The 17,256-nt window shown below is 42.0% G+C and overlaps 1 protein-coding gene across 4 annotated transcripts in view; it reads right to left on the reverse strand.

Moving 5' to 3' along the window:
- Nucleotides 1-3,782: 3,782 nt before the first annotated feature.
- The window catches only part of cntln (centlein, centrosomal protein), an 86,064-nt gene continuing 72,590 nt past the window's right edge, over nucleotides 3,783-17,256 (reverse strand). For 2 of the 4 annotated variants that reach the window (XM_034893088.1, XM_034893079.1), the window contains exons 26-27: nucleotides 15,677-15,751; nucleotides 3,783-4,580 (exon numbers count right to left, since the gene is read on the reverse strand). In XM_034893088.1, coding sequence (XP_034748979.1) covers nucleotides 4,470-4,580; nucleotides 15,677-15,751 — 186 coding nt within the window. In that variant the 3' untranslated portion in view covers nucleotides 3,783-4,469. Of the gene's footprint in view, nucleotides 4,581-15,676; nucleotides 15,752-17,256 lie in introns of those variants that run through there. The other 2 variants (XR_004659509.1, XR_004659508.1) reach the window with 1 other exon arrangement.

Consider the following 17,256-nt stretch of genomic DNA (forward strand, 5'->3'; position numbering starts at 1 on the left):
TGGAAAAGACAGGATGGACAGGGGTCATCTGTCACACATATGCCAGTTGTGTCACTAGAGACAAATAACTAACACACACCAGGCCGAGATCATGTGTTTGTGTGTTTCGTAAGGCCTACCAATCCCCACGCCATCCAACTCCACTCAAACATGCTAATGTACCTGTGCTCTGCTCTAATTGGTCCCAGTGATGCTCGCCCTGCTCCACCTGTGTTCATGGGAAGCCTCCAGTCAGTCCTGCAGTCAGGCCCCCGCCACTGTGTGCAAGCGTGCAGTGCTAATATTATGCAAACAAACACTTCTTTGTTCTTTGGCACTTCTTGCACCGACCCGCCACTGTGGAAGAAAGAGAGAAAGTAAGTGAAGGAAAAAGGAGAAGGAATAAGGGGTGGGTGAGTGGGGGGATTCTTGAATTCATTAGTGTGATTACCTGAGGTATGCTACTTTGCAGGGGGTAATCTGCCAGCCCGCTTTATACCCTCCAAACTTTAGCCAGTCCACTAATGAGCGCTTGGAAAAGTTAGTCAAGGTGGAGAGGTGCTTTGAAGAGCTATACACCGCAGACTAAGGTGTTATTATATATGCCGGGGCAGAAAACAAAGGACGGCTGCCTATTTCATAACAACTAGGACCAATGAAGACTGATACTGTTTGGTTTGATTCTGAATGCACATCACAAAATGGTCCTATTGATAGTGTGTCAATTTATGAACTTGGAGTTTCAGAACAAAAAAACCCAATCCCCTGCTTGAAGTTTGGGAAATGTGAAAGTATGAAATATTTGAAAATAATATAGTGCACCAAAAATGACAGTTTGACTGATCTATGATATTAGAAGCCACATTTTCTAAATCGTTTGAGACAACATCCCAGATTAGTCATGCGGACACCAGAGAGTACAGGTAGTCACATTCAAAGAGTCGCTTCTCTCCGAGGTTATGTTGAGGACTGCAGCTTCCCTCCTACGCTGTAAGAGAAGGTGGATTACAGACCAGATCAACCCCTTGCCCATTCTTTCTTTCTCTCTTTTTTTTCTCCCCATGAGCTCAGGCCATGGCTTTAGAGAGACAGCTGCCATGAACAAGGCTTTGGACAGTCCACTGGGATGGAGAAAGTGTGAGTGTCAAAGAACAAGAAAAGTGCAGGACCATCTTGGTTACGATGGAGAAGACAAAGAGGTGAGAGTGAGGGGAGAGAAATTCTAAAAGGGAAGGGAAAAAAAAAAAAAATAATAATATATATATATATATATATATATATATATATATATATATATGATCCTGTAACTTTCCCCTTCCTCTTGCCCCATGCCTCTGCTTTATCACACAGCATCAAAACATAGCTTTAGTCCCCTGAGTAGCTGCCCTTTTTATCTGCTCTCTAGCTTCCCACGGCGGGCCGCATCCACCCATAATCTGCTGCTGTTTCATGTCTGGAGTGCTGTAGAGGAGGATAAGGGACTTGTTCAAGCGAAGATCAATGAGGTGGTATACATAGCATATGTGCATATGTGATTCCTTTTTTCTTTTTAAGGTGGCATCTGATCTGATAATAAAATTATACATGGATGTATTGAGGAGCCATATCTGTGTTTGAAAAGTTAAAAAGATAATTTGGCTCTTGACTAAAATTTCACCCAACAGTCAGAAAAAAATTCAAAAGTGTCCGATTTTTGTCATAAACTCTGTAAACAGCCCCTACCTTTTGTTTCTAAATCTTCTTCCAGTGTATCAAACGTGAAAGATAGACAATGAAAACCGTAAACATGTTGCATTATACATTAGTCAAAAACACATTTGGCTATGTCACAAGAACCATTTTATTTAAGACAGTGCCAAGTGTCTGTGTGTGTGTGAAATCAAAGCAGACTGGTTTATTGGCAGCAATAGCTGGGGTGTGAAACTGTGTCAGTGAAGTAAGGGAAATCACTAGAGGCGGTTTTCTACTCACTCCACAGCTGGTTGACGAGATTTAAAAGGACTAATTGTGCATCAGTTGGAGGCTGCAGAAATTCTCAGTTTTGTGCTTTGACTGTTGTTTGTACTGAGGGCTACCCGCCTTCCCGCCCAAGTGGCACGAACTCACACCAGACTGAGGAAACTTAAAAGTACCACAGAGAAAGCCTTGGGACACACATACACAAATCATGGATCAACCCCAAAGTCAACCCGTGACCCTGTCCTTCTCTACCCCTCCAGGAACAATCTCCTGCAGGAATCTGTGGAAAGACAAAAGTACAAGAGAGTTGGATTTCAAATGAAGTCGAGGTGAGAAAAAGCGATAAAGGCTGACGAAATGACACCGAGTTGATTGTGCTGGAATGTAAAAAGGGGAAGGGAGTAAAACTTTGCATTTGGAACTACTGATCAAAGTAATCCCCACAGGAAACCTCTCTTAATGAGAGCTGTACAAGAAGAGAAGGGTGGAAGAAGAGGAGACTGAAAGAGAAGAAAAGAAGGGTACGCCATTCCTACACAAAAAATAAAGAGCGCCTAGTGGAAGACGTGGTGTGTGTGTATTGAGGGGGAGGGGGGTGTTTGAAGGGTGTTTTCAAGATCGTTTTAACGTCTTCACTGAGGGAGTGTCAGAGCCAAGGCCAGGTTAATTAAACCCATGGGAGTACCAGCTGAGGGGGCCCACATTTGAATATGTCACAGAAATAGCACGAGTGTGTCAGCTGAGGCTCAGCAAGCAAACATGTTGACTATGCATAAAAGGAAGAGAGAGAAATAGAGACAATCAGACAGCAAAGGGTGGGGGCTCCGAGATAATTTGCGTGGCACCAATGCTTTGCTCTTCTATACCCACTGCGCCACCGGATTTCTCCGAGTTATTAATGTTTGTCATTAGCTGCATTACCCTGGAGGACAGTGACTGCAAAAAAACTGCAGAAATTTATATGGGACAAATATTGACAATAGCTGGCTCCTGGGTATCGGAGAAGAAGAAAAGATGCAAACTATGTTAATGAATGGTAATTAACCACAAGGGTTTGTCTCTCCTGGATCCCAGTTAAATTGGTCCCTGAGTTGCAGCTAGAGACAGTCCTGGCCTAATCCTTTATTATACAAAGATAAAGGAAAACGACATCATTAGCATATATTTGAGAAGGGAGGGGGGATTAAAAAGTGGAATTCTTTCTTTCTAATTCCTGAACGGAGGATTCTTCACACCATTGTTAATTATACATAATAAAGAGAAAGGAGGAAAGTGATGAAGAGGAAAACAAAAGCTAGGAGAGGTATGGAAAGAAGAAGAAAAAAGGATGACTTAAAGAAAATAGTGTGTGGTCTCTTTTGTAGGATGCCAAATCAAGGACAGAGGAGATCAGGATCCTGGTTTAATATTCAAAATGAATAATAAGAGCGGGAGGAAGAGGAAAACAGATAAAAGGGGTTGAAGGTGGTTATGTCAAGGATGTACTCCTCTAATACACTCCTGTGCTGTGTGTGTGCTCATGTGGGCCCTTGCTAATGATGTCAACAGCAGGGGTCACTTGTTACTGACAGGAATCATGCCAACATTCAGTTGTCAATCACGAGAGAGGTGTGAAAACCCTGCTGTCCATCAGAGCATCCTCAGTCACAATCACATAATCACTGACAGTCCTGTGAACTGCTGGAAAAAAAAGCATGTGACCACATAGAAATACGACCATGAAACTCCAACATAACGTAGTTTTTGAAGAACAAAATATAGCCAAAAACGAGTGAAATTGTTTTTTTATTTAGAAAATAATCAGCTTTCAGAAAAAATCAGCAGAAGAAAATCATAATAGGTATACCTTATTACCACATACATTATAAAAAGAACAAATGCAGAGTAGGAACTACAAACATGTAACTACAAACAACAATCATCCACAAACAAAGATAATTTGCTTTAGAAATAAATAATTGCTGTGCATTGGATGAATAAAATCCAGCGGGATTCAATCATTGGATATGTTTTCTCAGAGCAGTGTTGGAACCTCTTACAGTGAATATTCTGCTCTGTGCTGCACTCTTGCCGTTTTCAAAGTGTCGACTTGGCATTGCTAGGTCAAGTCCCTGCACCCTAAGGTCCCGCAGGTGCCAAATAAATTAGGGAGAGAGGTAAAAGTGGGCAAAAAAAAGTCTAACTTAAACATTAGTGTAAGCATTTGCCTTATCACCCCAGGTCTGCGTTGAGAGTGGGGGTAGAGTGGCTGCACTGTAAATTAGCCTGGCCCTAAAGGGGCCTGTCTGATAGACATAGTGCACTGAGCGCTAACACAGATGTCGAGGGCTCATTTACAAAAGCCGGGCTGCTGTGTTGAGGCAGTGGCCCAGAGTGAGTAGACAGCGCTTTTCTCACAAATATTGGTTCTGCTGCCCCGGCTCAGCTTGGCTTAGACCAGCTCCCACTGAGTAGGAACCGGGGCTGAAGTGAAGAAGGGAGGGAGAGAAAAAAAAAGAGGATGACAGTTTTCCCAGCCTCAGCCCAGGGAGTCAGGCTTTTTCGCTGACTGGTGTTGCGAGCGTGGCCAGCTCTTCTGTCAGCACTTTCCTCTCCTTCATCTTCACGCGCAGAGCCTCCATTAGCTGGCCGGCAGAGGGGATCTGCAGGGGAGGGGATGGATAGAAAAAGGGTGTGAGGGTGGTAGTGAAAGGGGTTAGAGAAAATGAGGAAAACACACAAATGCACCACTATGAAAAATAAATTTGAAAAAAGAGTCAGATTTTTGACACCTGGCAGCTTTTCAGAGAGACTATGTTCTGTTTTGTGAAACTACAGAATCTCAGAGGGGCCCGAGGACTTTTCAAACTTTTGAGGGACCATCCATGTTGAGGGTTTTTATAAAGCAATTTATAAAACAGGTTACAAAGTTCCAGTTTCAACACCTAATTTTGCCCTATTATTATCTGAGATTCGATTCTCTATCCTTTATTCTCTAGAAGTAGTACAGTAATGTCAGATTGTGAGTATTAAAGCATAGGTTCCCTTTTTTCTTTTTTTTACTTTATCGTTCACTTTTTTCTTTAAGTTTTTCTTAAAACAACACTTGCCTGGTCATACTGTATGTACATTAAAACAGTTTTTGTTTGCTATAGTTGTTTCTACTGTCCAAAATGGCAGAGAAATTTCATTTTAATGTAAGAGACACGGGACAAAATCCACAGTCCTTGTTCTGTGCAAAATTGCATTAGGTTCAAGCTAAAGATAGTCTAGCTTACCAGATGACAGTACTGGGATAAAGCATGTTTTTTGTTTGGCAAATGTCTCCCCATCCACTATCTCTACTATCTATTTTGCAAGGGCACCGTCACTGCATCAAGGGCTTAAAGAGAAACAAGCTACAGCATTTTTTCCCCTATCGCAGAATATAGTTTCACAATGTGAAACTAAGCTAGAGCTAATATGAGGGCATTGGTATTGTGAGTCAGACTCATCGCCATAAAGAGATATCTGCATGAAGACTTTGGTAAAAGTGTGCTGGTTTCTGTTTGTAGTTTGTTGGTGGAATTGACTGATCACACTTGAGCGGACTTTGGTTAAACAGTCAGTGAGGAGAGAAAAAGAGGCGGAACGCGTAGGCCAAACTGCAATCTGGGAACCCATCTGCTGTCATCTGACAAGGATTTAGCTTTTTATTACCTTTTTTATAGATCTGCATTCATATGCAGATATCTGTTTATAAAGATTAGCCAAAATGTCGTCTGAGCATAAAAGATCTACAAAACTTATTGACTCGGACTGTAAACAATGGCTGGTGCACGAAAGAGAATTCTTGTCCCGGATATTCATTATCTGCTGGCTACACTGGAAATATTGGCTATTCCCCCCAAAGACTAAATTATTGTTGGACCGATAGCCAATGCGTTCCAAGATTGAAGCCAAACAAATCAAAAGGGCATCTGCCAAATCAACCTTCTCATTCTGTTGTACTGAGATATGTTGTACTAAAATGGCCATAACGTTTGAAGATCTCCACTTGATTTAACAAACCGGTTTTAAGCTTTAGCTACATTTTAGAATTAATTTTGCATTGGAAAAGGACTGTGAATTTTATACCTCACAATACACTGGAATTGTGTCAGAGGAGGATCTTTTCTTGGCCAGTATGGACAGGAGAAATGATTACAGCATGTGGGCATGTGAGGAGTGTTTTGTGGCAGACTTAAAATAAATGTTTAATTGATCCTTTAAACACAGGAATATTGAGAACAGTGCTATTTATTTTAGTTGGCTAAACATACACTACGTTTTCTCCAGAGGGATCACTTTTCAGTAGATACGCCTCAGGGAAGGACTGCACGATTATGGTCAAAATGATAATCACGATTATTATGATCAATTTTGAGATCAGGATTATTGATCACAGTTTGTTGTGGATTTTAACCCAAACAAATTTTATTGTCACATAGGCTATTTATAACTGCTTTCACATCCATATTGTGCTACATTCCGGCTAATACATCCATATTGTGCTACATTAAAGTTGCATGTTGTAAGCCTGTTATCTACTGGACAAAATATCAACGCTGATTTCGGTACCTCATTTCGGTGCCACTGTGTTGCTCTCTGATGCTCCAAAACAGACGTTAGAGGCAACAGAAATATTGCTGCATGTCACGCTAGTAAACACTAATAACACGTCACACAGCTGGTAACGTTAACGTTAGCTACAATTGTAACTTGATTAACAAGGCTAAAATTCTCAAAAAAAAAAAAGCTAAACGGTGTAGTGTGACTGTATTCCACTGTAGAGGATTTCAACACTGGCACATACAACAGTCTGCCCCTAAAGCTACGAGCCAGGGCTCCAGACTAACCGTTGCCTAGTTGCAGTGGTGCGCCTAACTTTTTATTTATTTAAGTGCACCAGCACAAAATTTAGGTGCACCCAAATTTTTCCTTGCGTACCCCTTAACACCACAATTTTAAGGTCACCTTATTATCATGGATCATATACATTCATATATATTCCGTAAATGATTTTAAACAAGACACAACACTGTAAGCTATATAAAAATGAAAGAAAAAAAATGTTTAAAGTACTTTAATGAGCTGCAAAACTAACACATTTAAGCACTCACGCACACGCACACACACTATTATGAGCTGCAAAACTAACACATTTAAGCACACACGCAAACACACGCGCAAACACACACACACACACACACACACACACACACACACACACACACACACACACACACACACACACACACACACACACACACACACACAGTGATTATTATCAGATCTACCACTAATCCAGAACTAAAAATCATATCTCTGTATCTTTTGGCTGAATGGCAATACACAATATATATCTCTGTATTTTTTTACAAAGTGGGCTAAATGTTTAGTTTTAAGTCAAAGCCACTTTTCACAAGCTCTTTTATTAAAACAAATTGGGATTAAGATGAAATGCAAAGACAAGGTTTCCTTCCCAGATTGAAAATATACAGCTGCAATACATGTAAATGAAAATAATCTGAAATAAATAGCCTAGGATATATTTAAAAAGAATATTATTTATGAGAAAGCTCCTTCACTTGTTTTCAACAACAATAACAGACTGATTAAAAGAGAGAGGGAACATGATGGACTGAAGCGTATGCTACTCACAGAGTGACTGCTGACTAATTATGAATGGGTCCAGCACGCGTCGAATGGAGGGTCAACGGAGTTACACACGGTGTGTATGAAATGTCTGTATCGTCACTGTGCTGCATTTTTATGAACTATGATATTCTGACCATGGGTCACATCTCTGGCCCAGGTCCAGCAGGCTCGGTCTCACATCCTGTTACTCAATGTACTGAGGTTAGTTGCATTCAATAACTTCTGTGTTTTTCGCCGTGGCCACAACGATAGCAGCGAGTCACCAGCAAAAACACTTGTACAAATACAGGTTTTCCTCTCATGCTTAACAATATACAGATGTGTGAAAATATATGTGTACAGGTATGTCCACTTAATCATACAGGATTACTAAGGTTGAGTATGAAGGAACTCTTTGTGTTTAGTTAGTTGTTGCCGTGGGAACAATAAAAGAAAAAAAAGCAAGCTTCTCCTCAGAGTTCTGGATAATTTTGTTTTTCCTCTGTATCACCACAAGGATCAAAGGCAGGCATTCATACTGTATAGCCCATACATATTCACTTTAAGTTATGTGTAGCCCGTACAAGCGCCGTTTTCAAGCGAGGGAAACCAATTCATTCCCTGAGTAGTTTCCTAAGTCACATGGCATAAGATGAGATGTGGACTGGCCAAACTGAAATTAGGGATTTCAAAATCATAAAATCTTTCACTTTTAATCTCTTGAAAGAGAATGTGAAAATATGAGCTATTGAACCATACACAGAGAAAACAGGCAGACACAAGTCTGAAGTGCTGTAACAAACTTTGCTGAATAACATTTGCATCAGGGAATACAAGGTACCATGTTTCTTTGAAGTGATTATTACAAAATCATGTTGGAATTAGGTCTGTAGCTGACATGTTTTAAGGATATCTAATTACCAATCATCTTATCAGTTTCCAATATGTCTGGAGAGAGTAAGAACCTCAGAAACTCATAAAAAACACACACAGTCATGCTGCCCCTTGACACATCTCTCCTGTTCATTAAAGGTAACAGGAGCAGAGACACAAGGGCCCGTGTGCCGGGAAGTGTGTGTATGTGTACGTACTTGAGCACGTGTGCTGTGGGGAATCAGTTCCAAAAGCACTGGATGCATCAAACACACAGCGCTATTCCTCAGAGAACCACTACACTGAAGTAACTGCTGAGACAACTCCCTCTGCCTCTGTCCTCCAGGGGGAATTATTCACTCTCTCTGTCTCTCACACACACACACACACACACACACACACACACACACACACACACACACACACACACACACACACACACACACACACACACACACACACACACACACACACACACACACACACACACACACACACAATTTCCCAATCAGCTAATTGCACTTAGAGCCACTAACTATGCAAACAAACCCACTAAAATAGAGACACAGCCACAACACAAGGCTCTATGGGACAGCAAAGAGGGAGACTGGATCATTAAAAGTACCGATATGGGAATATGGGTAAACAACACTAACAGGTAAACATGATCTAGATAAACCTAAGATGAGTGAGATTTAAGTCTGAAACAGATGTTACAACTATGAAGGAAACCCCATCTTCTTTCAATTCAAAAAAGTATTTTTGGGGCATTTTGAGCCTTCAACTCAACAGTGGAGATACAACAAGACACAAAGGGAAGCGAGTACTGGGGATGTTGCACTTTAGGGTCAGCTTCTTAACCCCTTATCCACTGGGGTGCAGAAAAACTGTGTACAGTAACTAACTGTATAGACAAAGATACACCAGCATCAACAGCTTTATCGAGCTTCATTAAAGTTGATCTGTATGTCACCAAGTACAGTGAGAGAACATTTTGGATTCTTGGTTGATAAATGATTCCATTGCGTTTGATAAAACACCTCTCATTCAGATTCATCTCCCTATGGTGTGTTTGTGTGACTCACATCAGCAGCTTCTGGCACAACGAAACACAAGCACTCACACACAGGCTCACGGACGGGACAATCAGGACTATCCTTTCCTTTCATCTAACTGCCACATTTGTTGGGGACCAAAACCCTGCAGGATGGTTGGAGGTAAGCTGGGGATGCAGCTGCTCTACTGCATCCCCTGGGCTGCTTAAGGCAGTGTTAGGAACTGGCACTAATGTTATGCTACAGTTGATTTAGCTGGGCCCCTGTCCCCTTTGGCAGAGCTAGCCTGCGCCAGCACTAAGCAACGCAGCCGCGGTTTTGCAAGAGGCCCCGTCCCCTTTGGCAACACTAAAAAAGCTACAGTAGCATTAAGCCATGCTAACTCACATCCATTACTATTCAACAGGCCCTGCAGAGAAGACCTTTTGTCTAGGTGTGATTTCATGAAAATGTTTCAGAAGTGAACTGACATGTAAAGCCACTGACACTGACAAGTGTGTGTGTGTAAGAGTGAATGCCTGAATGCATGCGTGTGTGTGTGTGTGTGAGTGTGTGTGAGTGTGTGTGTGTGTGTGTGTGTGTGTGTGTGTGTGTGTGTGTGTGTGTGCTTGTGTGTGTTTGTGTGTGAAGACAAGAACAAGAGCTGCAAGCAAAAGGTGTTTTTATGAGCCAATTAAATGACATTGCTATTCTACAGCCTGGGGCACCCCTCAAGGCAAGAAGCAGCTCAAAGTTTAAGCACTCTAGTGACCATTGTCTGGTAGTGGCATTAAACACATCAACTTTTTTTTCTTCTTAAAAGATCGATCATTCCAGCTCTTTTGTCTTCTCCCTCGGAACGGGTTAGCACAATTATTTCCAAGGGCCCAATTTGTGAGTGGTTGTAAAGATTGTGTCAGGCTGCTGGATATCTAAATGAGTCAGAATGAAGAGGGAGGGGGAATCAGAGAGCCTAAAAGAGATATAAGGGGGTACATCTTTTAAATTTCTGTATGCCCTCAGTATTTTACTATTAAGTGTTTTTTTGCAGTTATTTCTCAGTTCATCACCTTATCAATATAAATGCCATGTAATGGAGAATTAGGCAGATGTTGCTGCTTAATTAAACTGCAATTAAAAAAATTACATTTAGATCCTTCCAAAGTCCTACATGAGTGTCTACCTGTAACAACAGCATACCTTATAGTTGTGCAGTGTATAGTATAACTGTAATAAACAAGGATGAACACTACTGGTTAATCTAATAATAGGCTTTGGATCTGATTAGCACGACAGGAGCGTTTTCACAGTGGTGAAGGATTCTTGCTATACATCTTTGTCCCTGGCTGGTTAGCCGTCTCCAATCTAGGCCACTGTTCAAGGTAAGGGAGAAGTAGTTACAGTAGTTTTCTTACAGAGAGGTAAAAACAGCTCTTTGATCTTTGATCTTCTCACTTTTGTTTGAAAATCAAATTTATCAAACGGGGGAATAACAACAACAACAGCATGATAAATAGATTTAAAAAAAAAAGCCAGAGCACAAAGGCACCATACTAAAAAGTCTTGCATTTGATTATCTCCTATAATGAATATGTCACATTTGCAAAGAGGGGTTCAGGTAAGAAAATCACTAATGCACCGACAAGCCTATTCTCTTCCTCTCCTTCGTAATTACCTACCCATGCAATGGAGCAGATCCCTCTCTTTTCTCCCCTTTAGGTCACTAGAGACTGATATGAAAGGGAATTGGACACTTGGGGCCACAAATACTGTAATTAAAAATCTCTTCTTTTCTTGATACGTTGTTTGGAAACATCATTTCAGTGTGCAACATGCATTTGTTAAGGATCTGACCTAAATACACCCAAGATTAAACACCGGAAAGCACCGGGTCTTTGTTTCAGGTTCCTACTCATTAGGTATAAAAATGAGGTAATTCAGGCACGATTGGGGTATAAATATAGAAAGGTGATATCCATACAAAACAGATGCAACCTTTAGGTAGAATTCAGCAATCACGAACACACCCCTGCGATTACCAGTGTGGCTCATTGGCCGAGGTAATGTACTGGGAAGCAGTTACAATCAACAAAAGTATCCGTGTCCGCAGCAAACTGTCACATACAAAACAAGAAGGTGCTAAGAATTGTTCCCTTCCAATGCTGGTTACCTGACGTGAGGGAATTAACACACCTAAACATCTCTTCAATGAGGAAATGTCTACTTTCATCCTTAATTTTTTTTCCTGTAGTAACTTAAAGAGCAAAAGTCCACTGTGCTCCAAAGGACGACCCTTGGGTACAATCAAACTGGACGCAACCTTAAAGCTCCAAAATAGCATCATGACTCAAGAATACTGTCATTCACCTTGCCTATTTTAACTGATCTTCAGAACTGTGCTATTTGATTTACTGTAGCTTACCTGGTTAAGTAATCAACCCAACAGTTGTAATGGCTAAGAAACAGCAGCAAGCTGTATCTGCCGTTTCTATTGATGTGAAATGCAAGTACAGGTACGTACAGGATAACTCACAGCGTGCTCTGGTATTATCAACAACACTAACACCAGTCTGTTCCTGGGATTGACCCTCCTGGTCCCTGCAACTGTCCCAGTGACATATTTACAGTAAAAAGGCTTGGCTTGAGTCCCCTCCACACACACATACAAACACATTTACAGAGACAGAAAAAGAGTGGCTGATTTAATTAGCTCAATCATTAAATGAGGCTTAATTAGAGTCACTTTCCTTCAGAGAGAAGCGTGGGACTCAGAGCTGTTCCTTGTCGTTACAGAGGCATAATGAGCCACACTACACAATAAACTACCCCTCACCCTCACAGCACTGACAACAATAGAAAACTTTCTTGCTGCATTAGCACTGTGAGTAAGGCATGGAGCCTTTGATATGTTTAATACAAAGGGTAAATGATATAATGCCCTATGCAACTATCCATATGGTGAGAGGCTTTGAAAAGAAATGACATGAATAAAGTTGGTTATTTAACTAGATAAACTATGTCATTAATACTGTAACAAAATGCACCAGCAGCAGCCCCTCCCTAAAATTCGATGAGGGTTTGAAATTACAGGAAACATTTCAACCCTGTAGTTCATCCATTAATGCCTTTGATGTTTTATAATAAGTCCATTCAAAATTGGTCCAGCCTGTCTCTACTAGTGTCTTAATGTAATGTTCACCTGCTTGTTATAGTTTGGAGGCTGATAAGAAGTGATGCTTGTACGTCTCCTTCGGGTGTGATCGTGAAGTAAATATTAGCAGGCCCTCAGCGGCACCCCATACAAGTAAACCAAACCACTGTCCTCTCATAAAGAAATCAACAGAGTCAATGACTTTTTAAATGTTATTATGCTGTCATGAGGCTTGAGATGGGTATGTGTGTGTACAAAATGAGTCTGAATAATGATCTGGAGGGAGCGTGTGTGTTTGCATGCATGTGCACACACTTGCATGCACATGGTCCTCCTGTTCATTATTGGCCAGCAGCAGAAGCCAGTCATTTCCCTGTCTTCATAAAGACTTGGCCCATTAAATCCTACCTCTAGTCAATAATTAGGACTCCACAAATAAACCAAAGGCAATTAAATCAATGCTTCCCCGGGCCGGTGCCTGGACCCCATGGCCCACATGGACACTCCATCTTCTCTGCTGGCCTTATTCATGGTGGGTTGCGGTGGAGCCATACAGTACACCCCCTGGCCTGCTCATGATTATTACATAGCACCTTCCCTTGATTCTGGCTATGGAGTTTCGCTTATGGTGGCTCTCCACTGAGAGGCGTAGGGCTTGATTTCATTAACTCACCAGTGGAGGTGAAAGACGAGAAAATGAATGCAATGTTTCATTTGGTTTTGAGTAGACGTGTGGGGCAGCGGTGAGGGGGCTCCAGAAATCTATGCCACTTCACTGGCATCAACGGAACAGTAACTCAACACATTCACGTCACCTACCACCATGTATGCAACACACTGTTGTGGATGTCTCTCTTTCTTGTTAGGTTGACATGTGGCAGCGCACGACAGCGATGGCAAACAGTGGCCCACACACAGAGACACAGATGCACACATACATACCACTCTTCAGCTCTTTCACATCTGAGGACGTGCGCGCAGACACACACACACACACAGACACACACACACACACACACACACAAACACACACAAACACACACACACACACACACTCTGAGTGATGGGTTTGCTATTGACAGGGCCACTGAGATAATAAAGTGCTGTCCCACTGGCAGCTCCATTAGGCACTGACAGTGACAAGATGAGGCTGTCGTGAGAGTGCACATCCACACAAGAATACATACAAATACCCAGACATACACACACAGTTGAACACATCCTCATCCTCTTTCAGTGACAGCCAGCCAGTTAAGGACATGGATCTCTCTCTTTCCTTCCACTGGGTCTATTTCTGTCACTGTGTCTTTTAATCCAAAGAAGTGTGTGTGAGTGCAGCTCGGGGGTAAGATCATATCACTATTAGGGGAGTGTGTTATTAGTGTCACAGGCAGGGTGACAGGCCAGGCCATTCCACTTCACAGATGTTCTGCTTGGTGAGCCTTTCATAAGCTTTGACAGAGAGTAGAGAGGCAAAAATGATAGAGTATGAGTTCTTGAAGTGTTTTTCCTTACTAAGAAAACACTCACTTCTCAGCATTAGTGGACATGTGCAGCATAGACATGTTATCAAAATGTTATCAAAATGTCAACATTAGAAGATCTACCTTAATTAACTAATAGACAGACACTAAAATTGTCTTCATAGACCCTTCCCTTGGTCTCTTAGTATGTAAGATGTCACACCAGCCTATCAAAAAAAACTGACAGAAATACAAGAGACACATGCAGAGACAGAGCCTGGTGTTCTCTTGATACAACAGCATGCTTTCAAAAACCAGACGGGACAGAGAAAAGAGGAAAAATAAATAGAAATAAATAAACAAACAAAAAAACAGAACCAAAAAAACAGAACTAGATGGACTTGAAAGGGGATAGAAAAAGTCTGTTAGTCTGTGAGGGGAGATGACTGCGGTGGTCCCAGCGGTCTCCACAGAGACCTAGGGGCGAGTCTCAGCCTTGTCATACTCCAGTCTTCTCCTCCTCCACTCCCCACACCAGCTCGTCCGCTCCCTCCCCCCTCCACCACCCCTGTTCTGCCCACGGAAAACGTCGATAGCAGGCTGCCGGTGCCGAGGTCTCTGGTGGACACTAGCTCATTCTCTCGGCATCGACAGACCCGCCAAATCAATATTTAGTTCCCCACTAACAAGCTGCCTCGGGGTCTGAGCCAAAGAGAGAGAGAGAAAGATAAGGAGAGAGAGGAATGCAGGACAGTGGAGGATGGCAGAGAGAGACAGAGAACAGGGACTGAGAGCTGTCCAGCTAGAAGGGAAATACATGGATTCAGTAGTGTTTGTGTGTGTGTGTGTGTGTGTGCGTGTGTGTGTGGGAGGGGGAGAGGAAGGTGGAAAGGTCAGAAGAAGATCTGGGGAACAGGAGAACAGTGTCTGGTGTGTGTCGTGGTGCAAAGGCGACGCATGAGTGCCTGCGGCAGCCGCTGACAAGAACGCAGGAAAGACACACATACACAGAGTCGACACTCTCAATCAAACACATATCAGAGCGAGAAGACGTTGACAGTACTCAAGTAAAGCTCCAGCAGAGCACTCACAGATGAGTGGCTGCGCACACACGCACACACACGTGCACACACGCATACACACACGCATGCACACGTACACAGACACACACACACACACACACACACACACACACACACACACACACACACACACACACACACACACACACACACACACACACACACACACACACACACACACACACACACACACACACACACACATTAAGGATGTAGTTGCTTTTCTTTGTTTAATCTTTTGCATCATTGTTGTTGTTTGGGGTTTACTGTATTTGGGTGAAACTGGTGCCCAATTTTTTCTACACTGAAGACTAACAAAGCCACATATCTGCAATGTTATGTATAATATTTGGTATAATTAAAGAATGTCTTTTTAGAAATAAATGTAAACATCACACCAAAAATTTTGCAATCAAATGATTTGTTTCCGCTTCTACCATTTCAATTTTCTCTATGTCACTGACAAGAAAATTATAAAATAGTGGGTGTGAGCCTGACCTTCTGCTGGAGAATGTGGTCCAGGTGGTCCAGCCACTCCTGGTCTCTGGGGCTTTCTGAACGGGCCTTTGCCCCCTGGAAACACAACAGCAAATTCAAGTATTTCAATGACAGGTAGGAGAATAATGATTATCTTAGGAATCTTAGCGTTTTGTATATGGAAAAAATATGAATATTTCAAGTGAATCAGACTAGAAATACTTGATGTTTCAACAGAGAACCTGCAGCTATATCTTTAGATATCTTTAGCCTCTGTGAGTCTCCTGCTTGAGGGCAAAATTGTAGCATCACACCAGCGAGGACCTTGAAGAAGCTCTCTGGAGACTCAGTGGCAAGGTATGCCGTTACACGTTTGCATGCTACTCATGTATGAAGACCTAACAGAGTGGTAGCCTTGTTACTGTTAATGAACAGAAAGAAGAGCAACTGCGCGGCCATGTACAGCTCAGCACTAATGCGTTACCTCTTCACTTCAAACCCCAGGCGTTGCTGCTCGAAATGATGTGACGAGCCTTGTACTGCCTTACAGGGACAGGAGGGGAGAGGGAGAAAAGTGTGTGTGCGGCTGAATCTAAAAGTCCCTGCGCTTCCAGACGGACCTAACAGGCACAGTCCTGTAAAGTCCGGGACAGCAAAGGACTGTCCAATGCCAAAAGTCCACAAGGGGGCTCATGCAGACTTTATGTGGACTTTAATGGCGTCTGCTTCGGGTGCTGACTTCAAGTGAGCCCTCTGAAGATAACACAATATTCATATCATTATCAGTGTGAGTCAGTCAAAAAAATCTGCAACCTACATTTTAAGGACCTTCAGCTGAGAAAATAATTAACAATGTTAAAGTTAGGCGTACAGTGCCTGTCAATCATATTATCTCTATTATTTTGCCTAAAGCAGCTAATTGAACACATGCAGCATAAATACCAAATGTGAAGAACCATAGAAGAAAATATAAACTCCACTTAATAAAGGCTTTTTAACCTTTGCACTTTAAAAAAGCAAAGTGCCTTGCTTATTGGAAAGAAATAATTTCCTTTGCTGGACCCAATTTTACACAACTGAGAAAGATACTCAGTGAGCCGGTTAGGACTAGGGCTAATACAATTACTAAAAACCATTGTTGCAATTTCCTTGCATCAAAGTTTGACTTAATCCATTTAAATACATACAACCCGTTGTCTTTCACACGGATGAATATTACTGTTACGCAATGCACTTACGGGCTGTGTACAGGTGACGTGAAGAAGATGGTGCGGATTGCAAAAATTGAGGGAGAAAGAGAAAATAGTGAGGGACGAAAAGAAGAGAGCGGCCAGGGACTTTGGACAGAGAGTGATAATTTCAAGCTGTAACAAAATAAAAACTTACTGTACTCTGTAGTGTGTCTATTGTGAAACTAGCTAACCAAAGTAGCACAATATCAATGCTTTAGCCTCTCAGCATGAAACATCCGGTCTAACGTTATGCATGTCTTCGGAGCGGACCTGACACAAGGTAACGGTAACGTTAGCATTAAAATAAATCAACAGGATTGCTGGTTGAGCAAAGAGCTCTCCGCTCATGACGCAAAACCCAGGGAATCA

This window comes from Etheostoma cragini, chromosome 2 (assembly GCF_013103735.1).
Source record: "Etheostoma cragini isolate CJK2018 chromosome 2, CSU_Ecrag_1.0, whole genome shotgun sequence".
Taxonomy (NCBI): domain Eukaryota; kingdom Metazoa; phylum Chordata; class Actinopteri; order Perciformes; family Percidae; genus Etheostoma; species Etheostoma cragini.